We start from the raw sequence: 27220 nt of genomic DNA, 5'->3' as shown, positions 1-27220 counted from the left end.
ATCAATCTTTCTCCACTGATGATAAGAACTAAGGGAAAGGTAAGAGAAGGAAGGAGCTTGGTCTTTACGTGAGTTCTCGTGGTTGAATCAAAGTCTGGCTTCATAGACAGAAATACCTGGTCTTGTAAAACGACAGAAGGGCAGGTCTGCCAAGAAACACAGAGGGGTAGATGTCCACCAGAACATGTGCTCTGAGACCAGCCTAAGTTATGTCTACACAAACCTGTATCATCTATGGATTTTATAGGTTTGGTTTTTTTACAGCTGTACAAATTAATGAATAGACACATTGATCACATTAATTAATTCTTGCTCCTTCAAAGGAGTAAAACAGAGACAGGTTTTAATTTCTTCAGGTCATGGAGAAAAGCTGCTCCTGTACTGCCCCAGCTGTATTTGATTTTTAAATAGGAGACCAAACAGCAGGAAAAAGTAGTTGAAGTCTTGTTTTATTCAGCTGACAGAGTGGCAAATCATTAATGGTAGGTTACAAACATTATTTTGGTTGGATCACAAGCCCGCTTGGTAAAATGGGGAAATAAAGTTGTTACAGAAATTGTAGAGAAGCTTCCTGGAGTTGGTTGTCATGATAACTCAAAACCAATACAAATACAACAGGTGGTGAAGTTAAATACAGTGCAAGGAAACAAGACCGTACCCGTGCTTTGATTTAACGTTTCCAGCCCCTGTCAACAGCGTGGTCTGCAACCCTTAGGAGATCATGGGATTTCTTTCCGGCACAAACGATTGCTGAACAGCCTCCGAAACTACAATCCTACCTCACTGCACTTGAGTTGTTCCTAACCCCACAGCACTGGCATACGCTGTCAAGATATCCACAATTTGTTTCGTTTCTAGGGTCATTCGAGCTTCGGTCAGCCAGTCGTGTGCCACTCTCCTAGACTCTCCTCTTAACTGGTTGACAAATTTAGCTGCCAGCTCCAGATCTCCGTGTTCAATGCAATATGAAGCGTAAGACAGTAATTTAAACGTGTCGAGGTCGTCGGGGCTGAGCTCGGCAGGTGGCTTCAGCTGCTGAGGGTGAAACATGAGCAGCGACTGCAGGTAAGACAGGAAGTATTGGTACAAGCTGTTTCTCGTTTCATCGATCATAGCCACTCTTTTGGCCAGTTTTTGGACTGTGTAGAAACGTGCTCTGAGGGCCTCCTCGCTGTAGACTCCCCGCGTCAGGGACTCCTGAGGGAGAGCTGCTGTTAAGGTTTCCGTAAATGCGTTGTCAGAACAACTGGCTTTGATGGCCTTCACTGCGCTCTCCAGCGGTTCTGTGGGACTGTCCCCGGAGGCTGTCTTCATGCAGTATTTGAGCGCTTCAACAGAAAGCCAGAGCTGATGGGCCTTTCTGGCTTCCTCTTCTGCTACTGCGTGACCTGCAAAATAAGCCAAGAAAGGGACTCTCAGCAGGGGGCACACATGCGAGAAGAGTTTTGAACACAAGCAGCAAAACCCATCCTTCTGAACGCTCTGCTTTCAAAAGCAGCCGCCCCCTCGGCACGTGGTCTCAAAGCGAGTCTGATCTGCAAGTCAGGACCAGAACAAGACGACAGCTTTGGACTTGTGCAGCTGGGATCTGCTGGGCGCTCAGCAGTGTGGGGACGCCCAGGCCCACGAGCTACGTGCCAAAGCCTGTGCTTAAGCACCCAGGTTTGGGTAAGGGGCCTTAAGGGATCACAGCTTTAGTCCTTAGAAAGGTGCAGTTTCCGTGCTCACTCTCAACTGCTTGCTCAATTCCTTTCAGCCGGGCGTAGGCAGTGTTTATGTCCAAGGTGAAGTTGTCGAGCTGCTCCTGAGTAAGGCGTCTGAATTGCATTTCTTGTTCACTGAGTTTCTCGGATAAATTCTGAAACAGAGCGAGATACAGAACAGCCGTTTCTGGTCTGATAAATTATATTTAACTTACTTTTAAGGTATGTTTCTATAAATCTGTTGTGCTTGCTAGGGACAAAACATAGAGGATAACATACTAGTAGGAAGCCTTATTAGGGTGAATTTAACAGTTACTGCACTTGCAACTGTCAAAAATTTCTCACCTATAGCAAAAGCTTTTAAGACAAGTCTGAATAAAACCTATGCGTTCAGACACTTTATTTCATCAGCTCCATCATTTCATCACTTCCCTCCCCAGCCCGCGTTTCGGTTTTCTGGAAGGTGGTTTGCGACTCTCATCCTGTGAAGCCCTTGCTTTGCAAGGGTTCAAATATCCCCCTAATGCCCTTGGGGACTCCGCTCCCTTACCTGCTCGAATTCCACCTTTAGCTCCTGCTCCTGGATCTTAAGAACATCCCTCAGGTGGTCTGTGTGGGCAGCAGCCTGTCGCCGGAGCTGGGTCCTCATTTCGCTCTCCATCACCTCTCGGACTTCTTCAACCTGTACACCCACCAGCAGTTGTTACCACGCTGCTATTTTGCAACTGCTCGTCACAGGCTATGACTGTATCATCCACCAGTGATTACCCAGGGTACGTTGTATAGAAGTGGCATTGATAAGAGCCCGTGTTTCATTTTTAAAAACTGTCGAGGTCCGTTTTTACAGCTGAGCCTTTTCCTAAAGCCTTGGAAGAATAGCTTCACAGTCCACAGTGCCAGTAACTGGTGGTTATACTCACTTGTCACTTAGTGCAGTTATCAAAATACCGTATGAAAGATGCAGTAACGTAACAAACTAAACACTCCGGTGTTTACAAATCAGCTTCCAAACAAGAAGTACTTTACCTTTTCCCTACCTGCTGTAATACTGTCCGAGTTGGACACAGCTTAATAAAATGGTAATACCCCTTTTACCTGATCTTGTGTAAAACAGCCACTTTAGAGAGCGCGGGTTAGCACAAGGGAGCGTGGTGCAGGTTTACTTAGAAGCAGCCGAATACGTTTTGTGTTTTCTGGGCTTTTTTTTTTTTTTTTTTTTTTTAAAAAGGATTGCGTCATTTCCATCTTTCCGTTAAGTGCAAAGATGAACAGTTTAAGCAACTTCTAGAAAGAGCGCTAAATTAATACCTGTTACTGCAGTGCTTTGAACGAACAGGCTAGAGGTGGAATCCCATTTCTGTCATGTCAATGCAAATTTTTTGACTAATGGCCAGTGTTAAATCTCGTTTTCAGAGGCACGTATGTGAAAACAGCAGGAGTATTTGGCACAAGTTTCTGCCTGCAATATGGTGTCTCAAAAGATAAAACCACCAATGCCCAAATTCCTACATTTCTAAGTTGCACTTGGTTCATGTCCAAAGCAGCATTAAAATTCTGAGTTCTCGTGGTGCTTTTGAAAGAAATCAAATCCCAAACCGCTGGTAAAGAGTGGAAGAACATGGAGATATCTGCTAAAGGCAGGACAGGGGGACTACATAACCTCAAGGTGGCACATGCTGGGTCAGATCAAACATTTATTTCGATCCAGTAATCCTATCTCCAACAGCAGACAGGTAACATGAAAAAGTCGTTCCCTGTTTCGCTGTATGATTTCACCATTCTAACTTTGCAGGAGTTTCCTTGCTCAACATCCCCTTTCCATGCTTAGGCTGCAGGTCACCCTGTCTGATGTCTCCCATCACTCAGAACATCCCAGCTGCTCTTCTACACCCTTTTGGAGCCAGAGATTCAACCAGGCGCGTTAAACCACTTTACCTTCTTCTCCTGTTCTATTTCAATCTCATTTTTGTGATGCTCCAGCGCTTTGGCCACGGCTGCCTCAAATGCTTTTTTATCCTCAAGTTTCTGCTTCTCCAGGGCCGACTCGATGTGCTGCTGTTCCCTCACTCGCTGCTCCGCCAGCTCCTTGTTCAACTGGTCGATGCGACGATGGGCATGTGCGATGAGGGAATTTAAGTCATCTGTCGATAACTGGCCAGCTAAAGAAAACACAGGGCATTAGGAAGGTCTGCAGGGAAACTGCCGCCGTGGTGCCTGCCCACCTCCCACTCGAGCACGCTAAGGCTCCACGTGGTTGACCAGTGAGCGCGTTTTATGGAAAGTTTCTGAGCTCTTCAAGCCCTTGACCTGTGCTAATGGCCACCTAATGCCACTTTCTGAGCCACACCTACAAGAAAGTACTTTCTATCGATAGAAAACAAATTATCTTAGTTTCTCTGAAGTGATTCACAGCTGTTATTTACACTCCCATATCCATGTCACACTCAATTAGAGGAGACTGTCAACAACTCTGGCCATTTCTTGGTCTTCACAGCACCAGGTATTTTCCCCTGTGACAGCACAGAGAGCAGCAGGATATGTAAAAGCCCGGTGCAGACCGATACCTCCAGCTGGGTCCAAGCTTACAGAAATTTGATCCTGAAGACACTGAAGTCATTGTGAGAGGCAGCCAGAATTACGTTCTCTCTTCAGCAGTCCTCCAGACCAACTGCTCCCAATCAGACTTCTTACCCCAATTTGTACCTTTCGGGGTCTGTCTAACTCCAAGAGCAGCAGGGGTCACAACTACAGCTGTGTCAGCTAAGTAGTTTGCTATTTTTCTGCTGGGAGAGGAGGAGGACACAAGCTACGCCTGCGGCATTTGGTGACCTGAGAGTGGCACTGGCTCTGTAAAATGCCGCAGCTCATTTTGCACTGGCTGCCCGCTAAATCGCCTGTATGGAGAACCAGGGACTACTCGGGAAAGCGTTCCCGCAGGATCTAAAGCGAGTGAAATTCCACAGTCCTTCAGCCGTTCTGCTGGGGAGTGCTGGAAAAAGGACCGGTGCAGGAGGGCTCGGTGCAACGGCGTTCGTGTCCAGCAGGGAAGCTGACCAGCAGCACTAAGCTCAGCTGTTGAACTTAACGCTGTTACAAACGGAATGGGGTTTTAATGCACTTTTGAATTTTAAAAATTTTAAATTATGTTTCTTCGATCAAAAGGGAAAAAATAAATAATAATCAACCTCAGAATCACAGAGTTAATCAGCACTTCTAAAATCAATCATGAAGATTAAATCTGGAGAATCAAGCCAACTTCAAATTAAACGGATCTGGTTTTGGTGACCCAGCTCGGAGCGGCCTTATGTGGCTCTTCAAGCATAAGGTGTTGCCCAACTACTAAGAAGTGTACTGTAATTGAAAACAGAAATGAAAATACAGAAGAGAACATCACATGGCTAACCACTACACAATCCTGCTAGGCAAGAATCCTCCATATAGAATTTAAGTGGAGAATAACTTTAGGAGCCAAAATTTGTTGGCCTAAAATTTTGGGGGCTGAAATTTTGATTCCTCAACTAATAATAGGTGTATTTTCCATCTTTAAATTATTTGATCCTCTGTGAACCATGTTCCATAAGTCTTTTAATTTCTAGTTGGGCTCTAAATGTACCCTCATGCAGAGATCCACTCTGTGGGTACCTAACATGGGATGCAAGATGCATCAACTTCTCCTTACCGCTCCTGACTGTTTATAGAGAAAGATTATGTGCAAGACAAATTGTTTAGATTCCCAACTTTTAGATGGCTGAAGTTACCTAAGACTGGCATTGTTTCAGTATGATTGGAAAATGTACGTCTTCGCTCCAACAATTACCTGATCAGTTATCGACTGCCAGAGGTTAACAGAGGTTCATCTTTTTCTGTATTAGCATGATATCTTCATTGGAGAGGTAATAAAATTTCATCTAATACATGAAGTCATTTTCCCAAATGACCTTCTTTATTTTCCATTTTATTGGTATTCTTGGCTCTTCAAGCATACCAAGTACCTAGAGGTCTCAGCAGTATCAGCAGGAGCTGGTGTATCCAGCACCTCTCAAGTCAGGAGCGCTGCGAGGTGACCCTACTTGAGGACAAACACCATCGCACAGGTTAACTGGAACGGTCAAAGTTTCTGTTTCTCACTGGAATCTCAGCAGCAGGTACCGACCGGCTTAAATTCACAACGAAAATTTAACCCTGGCTTTCGCAAGCCAGCGATCGCCCACCTGGGAAGTGCTGCTAGACAAAGACTTTGTGGTTTAAGCTAGACATGCAAAACTAGCGGAAAGGACCCCAAAGCACACCTCAGCCTGAAACGATTTAGGAATGCAACATTTCACCCCTTTGTTGATACTGCCTGTACTTTCAAGTGAGGTACCACACAAACATAAAAAAGAACAAAGAGAAGAGATGACATTCACAAGAGCAGAACAAATTACAGGAACTCACCTAAGTCAGTTATCTCTGCAACAGAAAGAGGAAAGGTTGGAGAAGTTAATGCACATTCACGACAGCAAGTCAGTCATGCAAAAGTAAAACAGAAAACTAAGAGCTTCTTATCTACACCGACAAAACATGAGTCCTAGTCTTTAGGAATTCAAGAAGAACAGTACGTCAAGTATAAAAGTCTCTCTATATTATAGGCAAGATGTAGCCCCAGACATCCCAACTGCTAAAATCACCTTTGGAAACCCACAGACTGATGCTGAAATTTAGCCAAAGCAAGGAATGCAAGTTTGAAGTAGAAAAACACAACAGGACACTGGAAATTTTAGTCTGACATTTCTATGATCTTATAAATCAGAAGCAGTTGGTTAAGAAACAAGTTCCCAAGCGGCAGTGAGAGCCACGGCCCCTAACACGTCAGCCCCGTGTATACTTCAGTAGGTAACACCGGTATGAAACTGAGTGGACAGAAGGTACCAGGAGATTCCCTTTCCTCCCTCAAAAGGTCAGCGATCACAAAACCCAAGATATTCTCCCTTTATCCTGCACAAGGAAAGGCAGTTCATGAGATTTCTGATCTCAGGCAAAGAACTGCAGTAGCAATGGCATAAACAAAAATAAGACGCCTATTCACTGCTTCTGTGCAGCATTCCCGGTTGTTCAAGGTAAGTTACTGTGTCAATTTAATTTAGAAGTAACATATACTGGGGTAGGTGGGTACGAACAAGGAATTCTATCTTTCAGTACATCTATCATTTCAGGGCGGATCTAGAGAAATTCAGGGAGTTCTTTATCACTCTGTGATAGTGGTGTATTGTAATACTTAAAATCACAGAGAGTCAACCAGATAAACACTTGATTAGTGAGCAACACAGATTTGATCCAAATCTGGAGTGACCTAGCTCTCTTCCTGGAATACCAGGGGAGGGAAGAGATGTTTAAACAATCATATGATATTTCTTGTATAAGAGCTACATATTTTGAAACTTCCAATACAGCACAGGGAGTTTCCAGAAGTAATCCCTTTGTAACACCTGCTTTAGATTACTTAATTGTGAACTAGTTTTCATTTCAAACAATATGGAAATTAGGATGCTGGACATCCAATTCAGTGCCCGTAGTTACAGAAACACCACAAACCAAAGTGCCGGGCCTGTAACAAGCACGCTGTAACTCCACAATCGGAGACTTACTTAGCCCCTTCCAGCCAGGCTGTACGTCGGGGGTGATACTGTCCAGCTCTCGCTGAAACTCTTCTCTAGCTGTAGCCACCAGCTCGTGATATTGAGCTACTATCTTGGCCTCAGACTGTGCTGCCTGAACCTGCAACAAACAAAAAGAAGATGTTTATTTTTCAAGGCAAGTATCGAAAAGGGAGGCATACAAAATTTAAAGCCAGGCCCTGAGTTAGTGGCAGATATCGTTACCCTCCAGCCCAATCAAAGCTTTCTTGGGGGAGAAAAAAAACTCACCCTGTGATATCAAACCTCTCGTATGCAATAATTATTTGCTGGAACTACTACTAATCCATTCCGTCTCACACGCACACTGTAACTAGATAGACAGTGTGCAGCCTAGGCAGGACCAAAAAAGGATCTTTAAAGATCTCTAGCTCTTTTTCTCTACTTACAGCTACCATACAGGCCTACTAAGCTAATCTTGGGACTGCTGCCCTCCCTCTCAGTAAGTTCTGCTGTTCCCGCTATTAGGCTAAACTCACTCAAACCGCACCTTATGAATTATCAGCCATCCTGCAGAGAGATAAATGTCACCTTTATGTTTCTTCCCCAGTCTTCTGAGCTATAAAGTGATTTATCCACCAAGTCATTAGCACACATTGCTCCTACTCCTCCCTAACCGCGTGGTAAATTCCTCTTGGCATCAAACGGAAAGAATTACAAGTTGCCCACAGAAAGGACAGGCACCAGCCAAGCTGGCCGGAGACTTTTTCAGGACACAGTTCAAGTTCTCGCAAAGATCTTGTCACATATGATTACCGGTATACATAATCAGCTCAAAGACTGAGTATAGCTAAAGAAGGACGGAATTTACACTTTAAAAATATTTAACCTGCTACAGAGGATTTGGGAATGGGAGGTCTGCGTAGGCTTCCAAGCGGTCATTACTCTAATGGCAATTATAAACAGTCCGTGGAAGCATTACCTTTTTCACGACATTGTCCAAGTCAACTATCATATGATGAAGATTTTCTTCTGCAGCAGTAATGTGAGATTTGGCTCCTGCGATCTGAGACTTCTTGGCGTTCTCAATTACGCCTTTCATCTTCTCTAACTCTTCTCTGAAAAGGGAGGAAGCTGCTAATTATAACACATACAGAAGAGTTTACTTTCTGCTGTCTGCATTTATAGGAAGAGCTACTGGATGACTCTACTGGTGCTTCCCATCTACCAGCTCTATGGCTAAGATGCTGTGACTGAAGGTTTTTCTTTCCACAGTCTGAAGCCTAAAGATGTCAGTGTGTCTATTCCATGTAAAATGAGAACTATTTATAGTACAATTAGTACTTTAGGACTCAAGACGCAGCTGGAGGGGTCAGATGAAAGACAGTTCACTGAAAGTAGTTAGTATTAGTAAAACTGTTAGTATGAGAAGGCAGAGATTTCCATCGCATAACAGAGTGTCAAGGAAATATTTTTAATATAGGTGGCTTACTCTTGCAGAAGCGTTTTGGACATGGTGACTGGTGGAGATAAATGAGGATGGGAGAAAATTTATAGAGCTCTGAAAAGACAGATTTTTTTTTTTTTTTGGTAATTAAGAAAGAACCAGTTTCCTCTAGCATAATTGGCAATCAAGGGAAAAGTGAAAAAGTGTTCCTTTTCCAAATCCGTTCAAACCAATGGATGTTTCTAATGATCTCATTGGAATAAGGAACAAGCTTTAAAATAAATAAGCAAGTAAATAAATAAAAGCAAAGGCATCCAGTAGAGCAATAGAGAATAAAAGCTGGCGCATCTGGGTTAGCTTTGTTTTGCTCTTTCAGTTACACCTCCTAATTATTTTTATTCAGCACAGCAACTTCAAAGATAAGAGAAGTCTGTAACTTAACTAGCAACTGCGCAACTTCAAGGATGATGTTCCCCTCTTTTTACTGTTGCCCTCTTACTTGTACACTCATTACAAGAGCACCTTGGAGAGGTTTGTCACCTTATTTTTGCTGCTATAATCCCTACACAGAGTCTGCACACCAGACTCAAGGCGTATCAATGCAGTTCATACAGAACCTTGGGTTATGAGCAGGGCTCCATTTCAGGATTCAAGTATTCCACAAAAAAAAATAAAATCTAACCTTAAAAGCAACTCTGCTGACAGATGGGACTGCCAAACGATGCTGTAAGGTTTAATTTTTCATTGCAACTGAAAGTAAGTGGTGTTACTGACTCAATACACAGGGTGGGGAGTCATGGAGTCCTTGCAATAGGTTTAACATTGAAAAAGTTATCAAAAAGTAATTTTAGAAGGATTATTCGGGGGTTTTTTTTAATCTTACTTGAACGTAACAACAGTATATATAAATATTAAGGAGATAAGTTCTTAAAAAGAAGAATAGGACTGATTCAGACTCTGGTACAGTGAGGACCATGAGCGGAGGCACCTACAATCCACATGCTGCAAACTGAAATATTCATTAGCGTATTTGAGTTTTCTTTATTTGGCACAAACACATCAGTTTAATATGAGCATGGGTGACTGCATACTTTCTACAAACTCCATCTGGTGTCTGCCAGCCCTCGCAGGGGTGATGTGAACTTACCACTTGATAACACTTAAGAACAAGCAACTTACTTGGCTTTCAGAAGGGCATCAGCGGCTTCATCTACTGCTCTCCTCCGATCCTTCAGCGCTTCCTCCAGAGTCCGCCACTGAGATGATTTGTTCTCCCCAGCAGCCTAAGAAACACAGATTCCTAATTAGGGCCACCACAATTATGAAATAAGAGAGTTATTTAAATAAAATTTAAAAAAAAAAAAAAAAAAGAAAGCCTGCAGGGATTCAGAAGTTGCTACTCTCATTTCACTAAAGCTGAACAACATTTTCATGTTTTACCAACAGCACAGCTGGAAGCTTTACAAATTATTTTTCCCTTCCATTGTTTTGTTTGATTCTTAACGTTTTTCTCCACCTGAGCAACAGCCATTTGTCCATGCAGAAGAGCTTGTGCGAGGATCATTGTATGGTGCCACAAGATTTGGGGGGAAAATCTCTACATGTGTTGAAGTACTGTAATACTTTAAAATTGCTTTTAAGCTTAATACTTTCAAGTACCGTAATGCTTTCAAGTTGCTTAACTTTAAAGTAAGCTTAACACCTAAGCTTAAAAGCAAATTCTTAAGAAATTTGTTTTTCTAACTACTAGATTAAAGCTTGAGTCCTTGTTTAGCTGCCCGTATGCCCCTGTTCATTTGATTAACCACTAAATTATATTCTCTGCTCCAGTACTGAATAGGAAACAGTGGTTCCACACACACTCCAGCATTAGCACACCAGAACCACAAACTGGTGTCGCTCATGCATCCCCTACTCATTTCCAGACAAGAAAAGAACAATCCAGCAAGAAGATTTTGGCAAAGAGAATGGTTCAGCAGAATTAAAAGGGTGGACAGTATGATACCCTAACTGTATGTAGGTAAAAAATAGGCTTGGAAATGAAAATACAATGAATTAAAATACACGGTGAAAACTATCAATGTATGAACTTGAACTTTTTTTCTTGGAGTTGGGGGAAAAAAAAAAAAAAAAAAATTCAAAAGCAAACCTGCTGCATCATTCAAGTACACCCATTTCACAAGTGGAAAGATTAGATAAAACTGTGATAAAAGTAAAGACATTGCAAGAAAAGCTTCCAACTTCATCTTTTAATTGTGAAATGAGAAGTTTGGCTGAACACAATATAAAAATAAAATTGTTCCCATTTGTCCAGTTTACCTCAGAATTGTCCATGGCCTCCTTCAGTATTTGGGAATGGGCATTCACTGCTTGCACAGCAGATTCCTGGGCAGTAATCGCCTGAAGGGTTATACGAGCTGTTGCGCTTAGAGCTCCTTCTAGAGTTGCTGCAAGGGCTGGGGGAAAAAAAAAAAAAAAAAAATCAGTTAACTGAATGAAACTATAAAGAAAAGAGCCTTAGAATTAGTAAAATGACACGTTATATCCTCTGCATCTCCTTATTTTATTTCCTATGACTCAAAAGAGCTGGTCAGTTTAGGAACTATGCTTGCAGCCTACAGAAGAAACGTTGCCAGAATATACTCCTTATTTAGAGGAGTACCAAGGTTCAAGTCTGCACTTAGAGTGCTAAAGCTCCTCAGTGGAAGACCTTTACCATGTTTCTGCAGGGGGGTGGCATTTAACCCAGTAGATATTTATCCATTTTCACGTGTTACAATGGTAATTAAGAGAAAACAAGTAAATTTTCCTGTCTTCCACAAGGAAGATATATTCCAAATACAGAGTTATCCTTCCTAGCCAAGGTGGTGGTGGACTCAACTACCTATTCCTATTGGTATAGAAGCACAAATGAGCTATTAATTATTCAAGCAGGAGCTGAATCAGAATGGTTAATCAGTGAGCAATGTCTGCCTTTCTGGAGTCAGACATTATTTCTAAGCAGTTGGGTAAGTAAATCCACCTTTCCAGTAAATACTCCTCTGGATATTTTCAGTGTAACATCTCAACTTCTTCACTTGCAAAAAAGTCCTTGTACGAAGCAGACAACTGATGCCGAGCCTCTTGTTTCTGCTCATGTTGCTCTTCTACACCAGACAAAGCTCTGAACAGAAGCGAGCGGCAGCAGACCACGACCAGCACATCTGCTCTGAGCCTGTTAAGTCCAGGCTTATACACCCTTCTCATCCCTCGTGTGCAACAACAGCCCGAGGCTCGGACTTTGGCTGAGGACCAAAGCACTCAGAGGAAAAGCCTGAGCGTGGTCAATGCGTCTGCCAAGATGCCATTTCACGCGCACAGTGGCTGGACAGGTCAGATCAGACACACCACACCGGACCAGCGCCTCCTCCACCATCAGCCCCTTCCAAGCACAAGGAGAATAATAAAACAAAAAGGCCATAGCTCCCACAGCAGGCTGAAGTTTGCCCAGTATGTGGTCTCAGTACCATTAAACTCCCCTCAAGCCTATTTTCACTGGCTACACCTATGTTAACAGTAAACTTTTGCTGACTTTAAATACAGTTTCCGTTCAGCATCCTGGTAGTCAATGTCTCTAGTGTACCCACCCTCCTTCCCTCACCACAGAAGGTCTGCAGAGCCACTGCAGACAGCCGTCCTTGCACTGCCCCAAGTCAGAAGTCATCCTTCAACACCCGTTCATTTCTGCAAGAGGCCAGTCTCCCTCTCACCCTCATCAACACTGGCTGGAGGACAATATGGAAGCTTTCTAACACTGCACACAATCTGCAGCTTGAGCTGGGTTTGCTTTCAGAAGGTAAGTACCAAAGTAGCTGGTCACAGATTGCCCAGACATACTAGACAGTAAAACACCATCTACAAAAAAAAAGAAAATTTCTCAGTTTTTCTGTCTTACCCTGAGGTAAACCAGGAAAGAACCCCGATTTAAACAAAACTCATGATTTAAACAATCATGCTGTAGCCAAACCAAGACCAAACAACAGCCCAGAAGTATTTAAAATCTAATAAACTAAGTGGGGGACAAGGGGGAAGCAAAGCTCATTGTTTTGAGCAAGACCCACAAAGAAGACACGAGTTTTGAGACACAGGAAAAGCCAGACCACATCTCAGTAATACATCTGGATTAATAGGACTGTCTGAGTTAGAATCCAAGCAAGAATCGTCATAGTTCCCAACACAGAACCTACAGGCAACTCTTCGCAGCACCTCAACATACCATCCCTGAACCACTACAGGAAAAAGTCAAGGCAGCAGTTCTGTAGAGCTGAGGATCCCAGAAGATGGCAACCTGAGCACAAATCAACAGCATGCTCTGGCAGCAACGAGTCCTGACCGTGAACAGGGCTGCATCAAACAAGAGCAATTCCCACAGATCAAGTGATTTCCCTCCAATCGGCACTTACGAGACTACTTCTGGAATATGGTGTCTCATTTTGCAAGCCTTGGTATAAGAAAGATACAAACACACCGGGGAGTGAACGCTGAAGAGGCAGCAGGACGGTTAGGGGCTGGGAGCATGTGACACAATGAGAGGCTGAAGGATCTGGGCTTGTTCTAGCCTAAAGAAGAGAAGCTAAAGAGGTATCTTAAGTCATGCCTTCCACATCTAAAGGAGTATTACAGAAGAGACTGAACAAGACTTCTCAGAAGTGCCCAGAGAAAGGGCAAGAGGCAACAGATCCAAGTGCCAACAAGAGAAATTAATTGGACGTATCAAGTTCTCCATCATAAGAAGCAATGGCAAAGCTGCTCAGCGGTGAAAGAATCTCCATCCTTGGAGAGCTTCAAACCTCCTGGGAAGAAGGCCCTGAGCAACCTGCCCCAACTCTCCAAGCAGGGGGATGGAATAGAGACCTTGGACGTCCATTCCAACCCAAAATTTTCCATCATTCTTTAACTATCAGTTACTACTTAGTGAGTGGCAGAAGCTTCAACAGCCTTCCTTCTGCCAACACAACACAGGGACAACAACAGAGAGGTGCGTAAGCAACTTAGAACTCTAACGCCAATACAGTCCAACAATTCTCTGTCAGAAATAACACGCATAGGGAGAACTATCAGTGAGGACTCACCCGCGATCTTCTCTTGCTCCTCTTTATCTTGCTGGGCAAGCCGGGCTGCAACTTCTTCTGGTGACCGTTCTTTTATAGCATGGGAACCTTCATGTTCTTTACCTATTCAGAAGCAAAGAGAATTAAATGGTTTTAGCAGAGTGTCCGAATTGGTATACGGATTACTTGTAGGGAAGGAACTTTCTTTTGAAAACTTTTATAGTCAGTATCACTTTATAAATCTGACTTCTGCAAGAAGTCATGCTGAAACTACCTCAAACTTTTTTATACCCATAACTACACAGGCCAGTCTCAAATCTTCTCTCAAATCTTCTTAAAATTAAAAACAGCAGCATGGATATCTCGCATGCATCTGTAGATTTTATGTTGTCTAGTTACAAAAATATACAAGATTCAGAAGTGAAAGGCAAAGCATGAAATGGAAAACACTTAGGAAGCCAAGTTTAAATTTTAAGTGAGTGTCTGTTTTGGTTTGATTTTTTTTTTCCCAGTTCTCCTTTGGCATGCTTGGGGACTCCGGCCAAAGTAAAAAAAGATTAGCAAGGGAGCTATGGTGAATCACGATTATACTCTAGCCTAAGGCCTTTTATACTTTATTCCTTAGCCAAATGCCTTTAAGAGCGAGTGTTGACCTAAGTAACTCTCTCAAGACCAACCGCAAGTCTGCATCTCAACTCAGGAGAGCCCAGACCTCTCAGCTCTCAGACTCATGCTGCAACAAAACCCACCAGGTTACCTTTTAATAATGCTGATGCTAACTGTGAAGAGTGTACTTACTTATTGCTGACATACTTTTTATCAAAGTACCTTTACGAAATACATAAAGAAATAAATATAATCTCATCTGAAAGAGACTCATATAGAAGCTAGTGTTTCTTGTTGAGTTAACAAAATGCAGTTTCTTCACTTGGCCCCAGGTAGACACGCTTTTCTGAAGAGCAATCAGAAAGCCACAAAGAGCAGAGGCAAACTGGACTGTAGAAGTTCCAGTTCAGCATCAAGGCAGGCTTTCCTCTTGTGGTCATACCTATACCTGTCCCAGGTATCAATCTCAGCTTCTGCGTGTGTTAAAAATCTATTAACAGATGATGGAAGTTGTTTCTTCTACAAAAGGCACAACGAATGACGCCTTTAAAAACTGACAAATACCAACACAGAAGTAAGAATCTATATGCTCAAAGCTACAGGATTTTCTTTTTCATTATTGTGTTCACATGATTTTTTTCACCTTCTTCAGTCTGTATGCCCGGAGCTGGCACCGACATGGCTACACCTGTTGCGGAGATGATCTGTGCTGCAGCCTTGCCTGCTGTTAAATACAGTAATAGAACAAAACCAGTTAGTATATACGAGCTATAACGTAAGAACAGGGATACAAGACTGATACCAATGCACGCAGCCTGGGCAACAAACAGGAGCTCCGTGCTCAGTCAGAAAGTTATGATATCATAGGAATAACTGAAACATGGTGGGACAACTCACATGGAGGATCATGATGGACAGCTATAGGATGTTTCATAAAGACAGGCAGGGAAGAGGAGGAGGAGGAGTCATTCTCTATGTTAACGAGAACCTTGAATGTATAGAAGTCAACTACGGCGATTGTAGAAGCCCTATCGAACGCCTCTGGGACAAGATCAAAGGGGTTGTTTCCAAGGTGGATCTTACAGTAGGCACCTGCTACAGACCTCCAAGCCAAGATGATAAGGCCAACAAAGCAATATTTGGGTCACTTAAGCAAGTTTCAAGTCAACAGAACCTGGTTCTTATGGGTGACTTCAACTACCCAGGCATTTGTTGGAACAAAAATACAGCAGCTCACATCATCCATCAAGTTCCTGGAATGCGCAGAGGACTGCTTCCTCATACAAATGTTAGATGTGCCAACCAGTAACAAGGCACTGCTGGACTTGCTACTCACAAACCAAGAAAACCTGCCTTGTAGTATCTCGGCTCGCGACAGCCTTTGCTGCAGCGATTACAATATAGTGGAGCCTGGGATCCTGCTGAGCATGATGAAAGTTAGTACAAGACAAGGGTTTTAGATTTTAGAAGAGCAAACTTCAGCTCGCTCAGAGCTCAGTTGGGAGGGATCCCATGGGAAGTTTCCATGGAGGATAAAGGAGCTAACGAACGCTGGGAGTTTTTCAAGAATGCTCTCCTGGAAGCACAAAAACAGTTCATGTCCTTTACAGGGCAGGGAAGTAAGCAGAGCAACAGACCCCTGGCTTAACTGTGAGCTTCTGAGTCTGCTCAAAACCAAAGGAGAAGTGTACCAGAGATGCAAAAGCGGACGAATATTGTTGAGAACTACAAGGGCATTGCCAGGGCGTGCAGAGATGCAGTTAGAAAAGCAAAAGCTCAGCTCAAACTGAAACTGGCCAGAGATGTCAAAAACTACAAGAAAGGGTTCTTCAGGTACATAAACGACAAGCAGAAACAGAAAGAAAAAAATGGCCCACTGTTAAACAGGAGAGGCGAATTAGTCACCAACAATGCTAAAAAGGCAAGAGGTTCTCAACACTTTCTTCACCTCTGTCTTTACCAGCACTGTTGGGCCCCAGGCCTTGGGAACAACAGTCCAGACCCACCATCAGTGAAGGAAGAGTTGGTACGAGAACTATTACAGGAGCTTGACCCCTACAAATCGATGGGCCCTGACAGTATCCACTCGAGGGTGTTCGGAGAGCTGGCTGACGTCATTGCAAGGCCGCGCTCCATAATCTTTGAGAAGTCATGAAGACCGGAGGACATCCCAGAAGGCTGGAAGTAGGCTAATGTCACACCCACCTATAAGAAGGGCTTAAAGGAGGATCCAGGAAATTACAGGCCCATCAGTCTTACTTCAGTCCCTGAGAAAGTTACGGAACGAATCCTCCTGGGGGTATCACAAGTCCAATAAAGCATGTGACTGGGAAAAGCTAGCACAGATTCACCAAGGGCAAATTGTGCTTGACAAACCTGATCGCCTTCTATGACAAAGTAACCTGTTCCGTTGACGTGGGACGAGCAGTGGACATCGTCTACCTGGATTTTTCCAAGGCTTTTGACACTGTTCACCACAGCCTCCTCCTAAAGAAACTGATTTGTTATGGTCTAGACAGTGCCCCATGCGGTGGGTGGGGAACTGGCTTACAGGCCAGACAGTGGTGGCAAATACCTCCTTTTCAAACTGTAAACCAGCCACAAGTGTGGTCCCCCAGGGATCGATATTGGCCCCAATGCCATTTAGTATCTTCACAAGTGATCTGGATGATGGGATCAAGTGTACCCTGACAAAGTTCACTGATGGCACGAAACTGAGTGGGGAACTGGACACTTCAGAAGGGAGAGCCACTCTGCAGGAAGACCTGAATAGGCTGGAAGAGTGGGCTAACAAGAACCTCATGAAGTTCAACAAGGGCAAGTGTCTTGCACCTGGGAAAACATGATCCAGGAGTGCAGCACAGGCTGGAATCTACCCAGCTGGGCAGCAGCTCTGTGGAAAGGGACATGGGGGTCCTGACAGACAAGAAGCTCAATATGAATTAACAGCGTGCTGCTGTGGCAAAGAAAGCCAACAGGATGATGGGTTACATCAACATGGGCATCACCAGCAGAGATAAAGAAGTCATTATCCCACTCTATTCAGTGCTTGTCAGACCACACCTGGAATACCGTGTTCAGTTTTGGTCCCCACTATACAAAAAAGATGTGGGCAGGCTGGAGAGGGTCCAGAGAAGGGCCACCAAGATGATCAAAGGACTGGGAAGCCTGGCCTATGAGGAAAGGCTGAGAGAACTGGGTTTGTTCAGCCTTGAGACAAGAAGGCTTAGGAGAGACCTCATCACCATGTTCCAGTATTTAAAGGGTGGCTACGGAGAAGATGGAAACTCCCTTTTTACGAGGGGTAACAGGTACAAGATAGTCCTGAGAAGAGTCTGATTCGACAGAAGAAGGAAATTTTTCACAATGAGAACAATGAGCCATTGGAATAATCTCTCCAGGGAAGTGGTGGATTCGCCATCATTGGACACTTTAAGATTCACCTGGACAGGCTGCTGGGCCATCTTGTCTAGTCTGTGCTTTTGCCAAGAAAGGTTGGATCAGGTGATCCTTAAGGTCCCTTCCAACCTGGTATTCTATGATTCTATGACTTATTTTTTTTCCCTTTGTAGAAACATATTGTTTGGACACTGATACTATTTCTAGAAAAAGAGAATTTCCTGGACAAACAGCAACCAGGTATTACTTACACATACACACACACGGCCATGAGAGATAAACGTAAAAAGATGTCACAACTGCTCCTCTCTAGAACAGTTCCATTTGATCGGGCATTACAGTACCTCAGTAATTATCCAAAATTAAGGTTCTCGCACTAAAACGAAGAAGTAGTAAATAGCCTCAGAGTGCAGCACCCAAAGTGCTCTTTCTGCTGCGTTTCATATCTAAGCTGTGCAGGATAGTCATTGTTTGTGTTAGATTCCAAATATTCCATAAGGTAAATAAATAAAAAAAAATACCCAAAAAACCCCTAAAGCCTTTTTTGACAAATTTTCTCATGACTGAAAAGAAAATAACATTAATTCTAAGAAATAGCAACACAGTCATCTTCAACCACTCCGATGGACTGTTTTAATCTACCCTAGGATGTACGATGTAAGAGATCATTAAGTGTTTTGCTTCTGTCTACGTGACATTCTGTAAAGTTACCTTCTTTTTCCTCTGAAGGAGCAACAGGTTCTGTTTTGCTCATCTGGGATTTGGTAGCGGGCTGTTTAGACTCTTTCATTACTTCTGCTACAGATGAGATCTTCAGTGGACCTTGCTGTATCTTGAAAAATCAGAAGTAAGAAACATAATCAGTTTTCCAAATGGCCTGTGTCTCACCGATTCCATTATAACAGAAAAAAACAACTCCATGTCCAGACGACTGTATCATAAATCTACACTTCAAGAGGCCATATATTTTCTTGGCTACATTTTTAATTAAGAAGGAATCTTTGTAATTTTCATCTCTCCAAAACTGAAGGTATAACAGTGGCAATTTTCACAATTCCTTTTCAAGTTGTAGTGGAAAATATATATAATTGTTTTAAAGTGACATGACTGCATAATTAAAGATATGTTTAAAAAGAACAAACATGATTTTATCTGGTTATCACTGAACAGAAGATGCTACAGACATGGAAGTACCAGATCTGCACAGCTTCACCGACTTCCCTTTGAAAGGATTCAGATGCTGCTGTTCATGGCAGACAAACACTTACCCGAGCCCAGAGTATTGCAAGGTTTAATATTAATCCTTTAATATCCATCACGCAAAGCCACAAAGTAAAAATAAAAGCATTTGAGTTATAGCCACGACTGGGCAGATGATAACTTTGGCGTCTGACTAGTCTGTTTTGCAAAATTTACTAGTGCCTGGGAGGCATTAAGAACTTGGATGATCACAAGTAAAGTGTGGCTAAAACCAGAAGAGATATAGTTTTGGTTAACTGATATTCTCCCATTCATTAAGAACAGCTTTCTTAAACTCCAATGAAAAATATTTTGGGTTTTTTGAAGGTCAAACGACTTCTGAAGGCTCAGGACAGCCATGGCCAGAGCAGCTTTTCAGCATTCTTGGTTAATTGGGAAGTGTTTGCCTTCAGATGCAGGAACACAGAAGCTTCCAGACTGCATTTCCAGAGTTGTGCTTAAAGCAGTATCAGGTTTTACGTTCTGCAGGGTCAAGTCACTAAGATTTTAAAGTATGATGCTTATGTATGGCTCTGTACCACTCAAAGCTTTATTCATTCAAAAATGTTCTCTGACCTCTGTGAAATAAATTCAGCTTAGAATGACACTTTAATCCTGCTACATCGCTAACTACACCAAGCCTGTAGTAAAACAGTTAAATTCTAGCATGTCACCTGCCCCTGTCTCTCTCCAATTTATTTCTGAGTATAAGCAGAGCTGCTATTCAGTTAGGATCCTACTAGATTATCTTACTGTAAATAAAAACAATAGTTTTACAACCCGCAGACTGCAATCAGGAGATGAGAAGGGGAAATGTACCAGCATCACTGTTATGCAGCACAAAGTAGTACCTCAGTTCATAACTCAAACCTTCTTAATTTAAGAATTCTTAAAAATTCTTAAAATTCTCGAATTCTTAGCACACAGCAAAATTAAACAGAATTTGAAAACTAAGAGCAGATGCTCTCTTCAAAAAAAAAGAAAGAAAAATGAAAGGGTTGGAGTGAATGGGAAACACTTACTGGTTTCTTTGGCATCGGTGCGCTATAAGGTGCGGGACCAAGTGCCATCTCAAAGAGTTTATCCGAGTAGGGAACAGCTTTCTCTACACTCTCCCGGAATTGCGTATCATAGCTGGCATACAGGACGGTTCCACCTACTCCTCCACCCACAAAGAGGAGACCTGCACCAATGATTTTGCCTGCAGAAACACTGCAGGGGGAAAGAAGAGCAGAAGTTATGTACATTGTATTATATGACAAACATCAAACAGTTTGTAAGTCTTCAGCTGACAGATGGGGACAACCACTCGGTTCCAGAAGCTTGCCAACAAACCCAGCACCCCCTTTAAATCACTTTCAGCGCCAGCGGATCCCTGCTACCAAACTGGTCCATGACTAACCCAAAGATAAGACGGCAACCCACAACCTTCTTTCTAAATACTGATCATCTTGATTAGCTTCATTTAAATCTGACTGAATCAAACAAGGAACACACAAAACCATGAGAATAAGAGTTACTCAACAAAGATAAAAATTAAAAAAAAATTCCCTCCACCTCCAACTTGCTCTCACATTTAACTAAGGAGCAGATTCCCTCTTGGTCAACACAACAGAAGAACCAATTCTGCCCTCCAAAACCTTCTACGTACCCAGACTCTCCCGAGGAGGTAGCATATCCACGGTACAGTCGTAACGGACGGAGCGACGCTCTCCCACACCGGCTACTCTGCAAGGGGTGGAAGAAGCAAGAGTTCAGCAGTGACGTTTCAACATCCCTTCACCTGCACGGCAGCATCGGACTGTTGGCTCCATCGCCACGTCTCGCACACCCTCCGAAGCAAAGCACTAACTGGCACTACAGCAGCGATGTTGGACCCTGTTTTCCCTAAACAAAGGAGAGTTTTCTCACATGCAGCTTGCAGGTTAAGGGCATTTTAAGAAATAATGAGGCATTTTGAAAAATGAGCAAAAAAAACCTCACCCCAGCTTATTTCTGCATTTATTTTGCCTATGTATGTTCCCCAAGTCCAGTTTGGGCAGTCCAATTGGATTAGTTCAAATTCCCTTCAACAATCTTGTGCACAACAACAGCTCGGCTGTGAGCAGGGCAGAAGACAACAGCTGTTTAAATACCTAAAACTATTAAAAACTATATTTAATACTTAAAACTATTTCTATTTCTGAAGATGTACTTGAGCTTCCAAACCAAGACTTACTCCCCAAAAGAGTTAACAACGCATCCGCTCTCCAGATAGATATCGGATTATAATATAAATGAAATTACCACATGAAAAGTGATATTTCATTATAGTCTACTGAACAAAACCCATATTATCCAAGATTTCTATCTTCTTTATAGTTTAGCTGAACATTAAGATTAACCAGAAAGACTGGTTAAGCTACTCCAGCCTACAGAAGGAAAAACTCTGTCCCCCTCAAGTGTTTTTTTCTCCCCCCGCCATGTATTGCTAAGAGAGGAATACCAGGCTCATGGGAAATTAGAGTACAAGGAACAAAAGGAACTTTTCCCACAGTTGAGACATTTTGGGCAACTAGAATTTTTTTTCTTTAAAAAAGAAAAACGAAAATTGAGAGATGGTTTACCACAACATAACCCCAGAATATAAGTTTCTCTATTCCCCTTTGCATATGGCAGTAAGTAACAAGCAAAAGCCTTGTGGTTTAGGTCCCATCCTTGTCCAACAACGTAGAACGGAAAGGCAGGAACACTGAATTCTTATTCTTTCCAGAACAGCAGCCAAATTTTTTTAATTAGTAACAGGAGCATGTGTACAGGAACAGGAAACACCCTTTTCTTACCCCTGAGACCTTCACAAGCTCTTGCTGTGCTCTATGGTTGATTTTCTGGTTTACAATGGACAGAATGGGAGATAAAATTATAAATATCAGGGAGCTTAAGGCAACTCACTCACCCATCCGTGCTCAGGCTGGACGGTGATCCTGGGGACTGCCACAACCACAACCTCGGTACCTGGCCCAGTTCACCCATTTTCATGTTGGCTACAGTCCTACTCATGCCTCGTGATGGCAAACACCACCGTACCCATTTAGTTCTCCCACCTTCAGTAAACACATCTGCTCCCGCACTCAGGGACAGGCTGCGCTCAGGGAGCGAGCACGGCAGGGGAGAAACGTGTCTGCTTCTTGTTCAGCATTTGCGCTTTGTACATCAGAAAGGGGTTTTTTTGTGGAATTGTTGGTTTTGGTCCAGATGCCCTTTGGACCAGATGATCTTTTGAGGTCCCTCCCAAGCTGGGCCGTTCTACAATTAGCCAAATCCTCATTTTTATTCATAGTTCATTAAGATGTTCAGTCTACGCTGTCAGAATCTGGCACTAGCGTACACGTAGCAATCAGAGCAAAAACTAAAACCGAAACAAGTCCCCACCAATTCTTTCTTTCAAGATGCTGCAAACAGAAATTCCCACAGCTGGCCAGGGGAACAACAATCAGAAATCTTTACGTACCAAAGTTTTATGAGCAAAAGCCCAAACCTAATTTTCCTCCCTCACATACAAATACATGATTACCTCCAAAAATCACTGATTTTTTTTTTTAAAAATTGAATTTTTTTAAAGAAGTATTGCTCTCTTTTGGCCATCATAATAATCTTGCTTATATTTGCTATATCACCACAATGTGGAAAATTACAGGTAGTTTCTAATCTCCCCTTTGCACAATTTCCAGGAGTTTGTCATTTTTTTAGGCGCGTGTTATGTATTTGTAATAATGTCTCAAAGGAGACATTCTTCCTCCTCTTCCAGCAGTTCCACGTTATTTGTTTCACCTGACTTCTTAAAAGTTTATTATTTTTACATTCGTTATCTACTATTATATCACCATGAGAATCACTCCGCAGGGCCCATCATACCTTCACTCTGATTAACATTAAGAAGCCCAGAGAATCTGACATTTGCGGTTATCCACGTGAGCTCCCCCTGGCAAAGGGCACAGGACAGGTACAGCACGCTACTGCAGAACATCATTAAAAAAATAAAATCTGCCTTGGAGGCTTATACCTCATATGTAACTTCAAATAACCAGATACAGGACACGCCATCCTCTGCACTCATTCAGTCCCAGCTAAACCTCTCCTAGTCACCAGGCTCAAGCATCTTGACCCAGAATTTGCAGAGAATGAATCTTGCAGGACATGTACGGTTTTCTGCAACGTGGGATTAGTGTACTCAAACAGAAAGAGCAAACCAGAAACTTCAGAGGAAGCTCGTCTTCATTTTGATAGAGGTTAGATGTAACAAGGACATCTGACCACAGAACTCAAATCGATTTCCCATCATTCAAGACTTCTGCCATATGTCATACCTTTTTACAAAAAGACCTCTGTTTCTTTTCAAAGAAAACTACCGCTATACTCCAAATAAGGGAAGAAGAGGTTCTCTGCAGCACTGCACATGCAGCTGAAAACATTTATGAAATCACTGTGACGAAGAACTTCAATTTACTTTTAACAAGCTTACTGATCCTACACACACAGAGCTTGCGGTAAGAGAGAAGGATAATTTTTTTTCACAGTCTCCACCATGAGCTCTCTACCGGGATTTTCCGTACTCAAACTTTCATGCTGCTCTGCTATCCTCACCCAGCCACGCTCTGCTTCCCAGCTCCCTCCGTCTGCTCAAGCAACCGAGCATCCTCAAGACCTGTGACTCTGCAGTCCTGACCAGGTCCAGCTCTCCTTAGACAAATGGATTTTTTTTTAACCTGTAAAGGAGTATCTTAACATCACAAAACAGAAGCAGACTTGCCTCACTGTCAACTTCCTTTTAACTTATAAGTAAGAACAGTTTATTTCCATGCTTAAAAAAACATTGTTAAAACTTGCCACTCCTAATGTTAAAAGAAAAAAAAAACCAAACCAAACACACGTTTCTTTCTTGGGCTCTATCAAAGCAAAACAGTCATGTTTCTCAAAGCAAAAAGCCAAGTTTTGCTAGCCGAATAGTGAGGTACCAGCGAGGTGTCATCACTCACAACAATGACACCGTGAGCTCTGCAGGCAGATGCGGAGGCTCTGGTCTGAGCTTTAGCTAACTGAATAGGGCAAGAGAAACTCCTGAACATGACATGAGATGCATCGAGTTTCATGTCAGAAAAAGAGGGATGAGAATACTGAAGGGGTAGTAAAGATAAGAAAACAGAAGATGGATAAAAAGATATTAAAACTGTGTCACTGTGGCTGGCTGGGGATCACCACAGCTGGAGCAGAGAATAAACCAATCCTGCTGCTCTGGCAAGAACATGTCTGTTGAACGTGCTCCCCCAAATGTGGGCAGCAAGGATGCCTTCCCTTATTAGCAAGAAAAGGGGCAGCACAACCAGATGGAGCATCCCAGTGTCACCACGTTGGTGCCCCTTCCAGGCCTGGTGGCATCAGCATCTGCTTGACAACCTCTTAACAGCCAGAGGGTGTTACTTCCACGACGGGAGTTTTCATTACTTGTGGAAAAACTACCTAGTATCATCTCAGATCAGGTTAGCACTTCTTGATTAGTGTCCACCATTCTGCACCTCTTGCAAAACAAGCACTATAATTAAAACATTTGTTTCTTATTTCCAGTTTCTGAGTCTTTTGCCACACAAAACCAAACAAGGTTTAGTTGCAGAAAGTCCATGGGACCAGCAACAGTCTTCATGTGTACATACTACAATATGCCACAAAACTTCCCCTCAATATGAATAAAAAGAAGCAAAATGTATAAAAAACTATTTCATTGCATACCCACTTTTGCTGTCAAAACTAAATCTCCTTTGTACTTGATCTCATCAGGAAATGTGAGTAAGGATAAAGGAAAAAAAAAAAGGAGTTATTTTTAGAAGTAAGGAAACAAACAGCAAGGATACAGACACCAACTTCACAGAGTGCCGTGGCATCTTTGTGTCTGCATGGTTCTTCCACCTCACGTTTATAGACCAAAGACACACTTCTGAGCTGCAAAGCACAACACTAGCTTTTCCACTGCTGTACAGTCATTCTAGACACATTCTTTTAAAGACTGAATACACACACAGAGCCCTAAATGATAAACATCTGCAAAAGCCTGTTTTCTGTCTTCTCAACTCCCAGCTCAAACTTTCCACAGGCCTGCAAACCTAGAGCCTTATTTTAGCGGGCATCAGATGACCTGGCCCAGAGAACTCTCCAGCCTTATAAAGCAGCAGAGGAAATGCCAGCTGCTGTGGTGGAAAAAGATTGCTAGCTTTAAAGCGGGTACCTTTCAACTGCAGAGCCAGTGTGGGCTGATCGCAGAGCTTTTCCTTTGTTTAGCTATGTGCATAGCAAGTAATGAACACTGGAATGTAAAGCAGAATACAAAGAATTTTATTACTGTTAAGCAGACACCTGAAATACAAGCTGGGGCCGTAGCAAGGGAGTTGTCCTCACCTATAAACCCTCGCAGCTTCTTAAAGCTGGCCAACTGCTTTAAAAAGGCTCTATATCATATTATCACAGAATCATGGAATAGTTTGGGTTGGAAGGGACCTTAAAGATCATCTAGTTCCAACCCCCCTGCCATGGGCAGGGACACCTCCTGCTAGACCAGGCTGCTCAAGGCCCCATCCAGCCTGGCCTTGAACACTTCCAGGGATGGGGCGTCCACAACCTCCCTGGGGCACCCATTCCAGTGCTTCAACACCCTCACAGTAAGGAATTTCTTCCCAAGATCTAATTCCCTTCTCTCAGTTTGAAGCCATTACCCCTCATCCTATCGCTCCACTCCCTGATAAATAGTCCCTCCCCATCCTTCCTGTAGGCCCCGTTTAGGTACTGGAAGGCCACTATAAGGTCTCCCTGGAGCCTTCTCTTCTCCAGGCTGAACAACCCCAACTCTCTCAGCCTGTCCTCATAGCATATGCGCTCCAGCCCATATATGATGATATCATCCTGATCTCTACTGATGAGGAAGGACAAAGGTCCAGAAAATACATCCGATGGGCACTTCCCCTCTGGCACCGCACATGCCCCTCTTCGTGTCTCACTGGGAGGACTAACAGGTCCCCGTTACGGCCACCCGGTACCACGGGCCCCTCGCCCGTGAGACCTGACGCTACTCGTCACCCTGAGTACCGGGACCCCCGCCATTAGCACCCACGGGGCTGGAAAGGGGGACGGGCGGTGAGACCGGGCCGGGGCGGCGCAGGGGAGGCCGCGGCGGGAAAGGCAAGGTCACGTCCTTCCCCGCCGCTCAGCGGGCCCAGCCGCCCCGCCGCCGAGGAGCCGGCCCAACCGTGTGCCGCCGCCGAGCCGTGCCACCCCTCCGGGCTGTGGCCGCCGCTCCTTGGCGCTGCCCCGAGGCCGGGACCGTCGGGGGAGGCGGCAGCAGGCCCGGCGCCGGCAATGACAGCCGAGGAGACTACAGCCCCCAGCATGCACCGCGGCGCGACACGCCTCGGCCCCCTACTTCCCCTAGCCCCGCCACCCGGTAGGCCATCCATAGCGGACTACAACAACCAGCATGCCTTGCGGCCACGGCGCCCCCTCAGCCCCACACAGGGCTGCCGCGCTGCACGCCGGGACTCGTAGTACACACGCCCGCCCGCCTAGCAGCCCGCGCCCGCCCCGGCGCCCCGTTGGCGCTCGTCGCCGCCCGTCAACAGCCCAGCAGCCAATCGCAGCCCGCGCGTGCGGAGTCATTCAGAGAAGACCGAGCCGCGGTCAGAGGACGCGCCGCGCCTCATTACCCCCCCTACCTCCCCGCACTGTCCCCGCCGGCAGCCCCAGCCCAGCCTAGTGCCTGCGCGGCGGGCGGCCAGGCCTCACCGCCCGGGGAGCAAGGCCGTAACGAGGGCGGCCAGCAGAGCTCCCCTCCCCAGCGCTGCGCGCCGCCCGCCCGCCCGTCCGTCCGTCCGCCCCGCTCACCTGCGCAGCCACGGCGACCCCCGCTCGGTGGCACGCCCGCAGCATGGCCTCGGGGACGGTGGCGGGACGGCGCCGTGCGCGGTAACTGCCAGCGCCGCCTGCCTCCGCCCCCCCGACCGTGAGTACAGCGCGACGCGCATGCGCGAGGGCCGCACGGGCTTCCGCTCCGGCGAGGGCGGCCCCGCCCCCGGGGGAGAGCGGCGGGCAGCGCGTCCAATCAGA

General features: G+C 44.3%; 1 protein-coding gene across 4 annotated transcripts; it reads right to left on the bottom strand.

Annotated features, from left to right (window-relative positions):
- Positions 1-430: 430 nt before the first annotated feature.
- IMMT (inner membrane mitochondrial protein) lies at positions 431-27156 on the bottom strand. 4 transcript variants are annotated; one of them, XM_063337294.1, is made up of 15 exons: positions 26999-27156; positions 20748-20824; positions 20119-20308; positions 18569-18689; positions 15102-15182; positions 13874-13975; positions 11082-11218; positions 9942-10045; positions 8298-8433; positions 7328-7457; positions 6138-6152; positions 3639-3862; positions 2254-2385; positions 1729-1858; positions 431-1388 (listed from the first exon to the last, which is right to left on the bottom strand). In XM_063337294.1, exons 1-15 carry the CDS (start codon positions 27041-27043, stop codon positions 781-783), a joined length of 2232 nt encoding a protein of 743 aa, XP_063193364.1. In that variant the 5' UTR covers positions 27044-27156; the 3' UTR covers positions 431-780. The 4 variants fall into 4 exon arrangements, with proteins under 4 accessions (XP_063193364.1, XP_063193365.1, XP_063193366.1 ...); XM_063337295.1 differs by lacking the exon at positions 6138-6152; XM_063337296.1 differs by lacking the exon at positions 15102-15182.
- Between the last annotated feature and the right edge of the window lie 64 nt (positions 27157-27220).

Source organism: Chroicocephalus ridibundus, chromosome 5, assembly GCF_963924245.1.
Source record: "Chroicocephalus ridibundus chromosome 5, bChrRid1.1, whole genome shotgun sequence".
Lineage (NCBI taxonomy): Eukaryota > Metazoa > Chordata > Aves > Charadriiformes > Laridae > Chroicocephalus > Chroicocephalus ridibundus.
Note: the sequence above shows the minus strand (reverse complement) of the source record. Positions and strands in the feature narration are given on the sequence as shown.

What these genes read in the sequence shown, in the direction of transcription:
- IMMT (XM_063337294.1), bottom strand. Translation starts at nt 27,043, where the DNA reads ATGCTGCGGGCGTGCCACCGAGCGGGGGTCGCCGTGGCTGCGCAG. An exon ending in CACCGATGCCAAAGAAACCA is followed by an intron (nt 18,690 to 20,118) that starts GTAAGTGTTTCC and finishes TGATTTTTCAAG; the next exon opens with ATACAGCAAGGTCCACTGAA. An exon ending in TCCTTCAGAGGAAAAAGAAG is followed by an intron (nt 15,183 to 18,568) that starts GTAACTTTACAG and finishes TGTATTTAACAG; the next exon opens with CAGGCAAGGCTGCAGCACAG.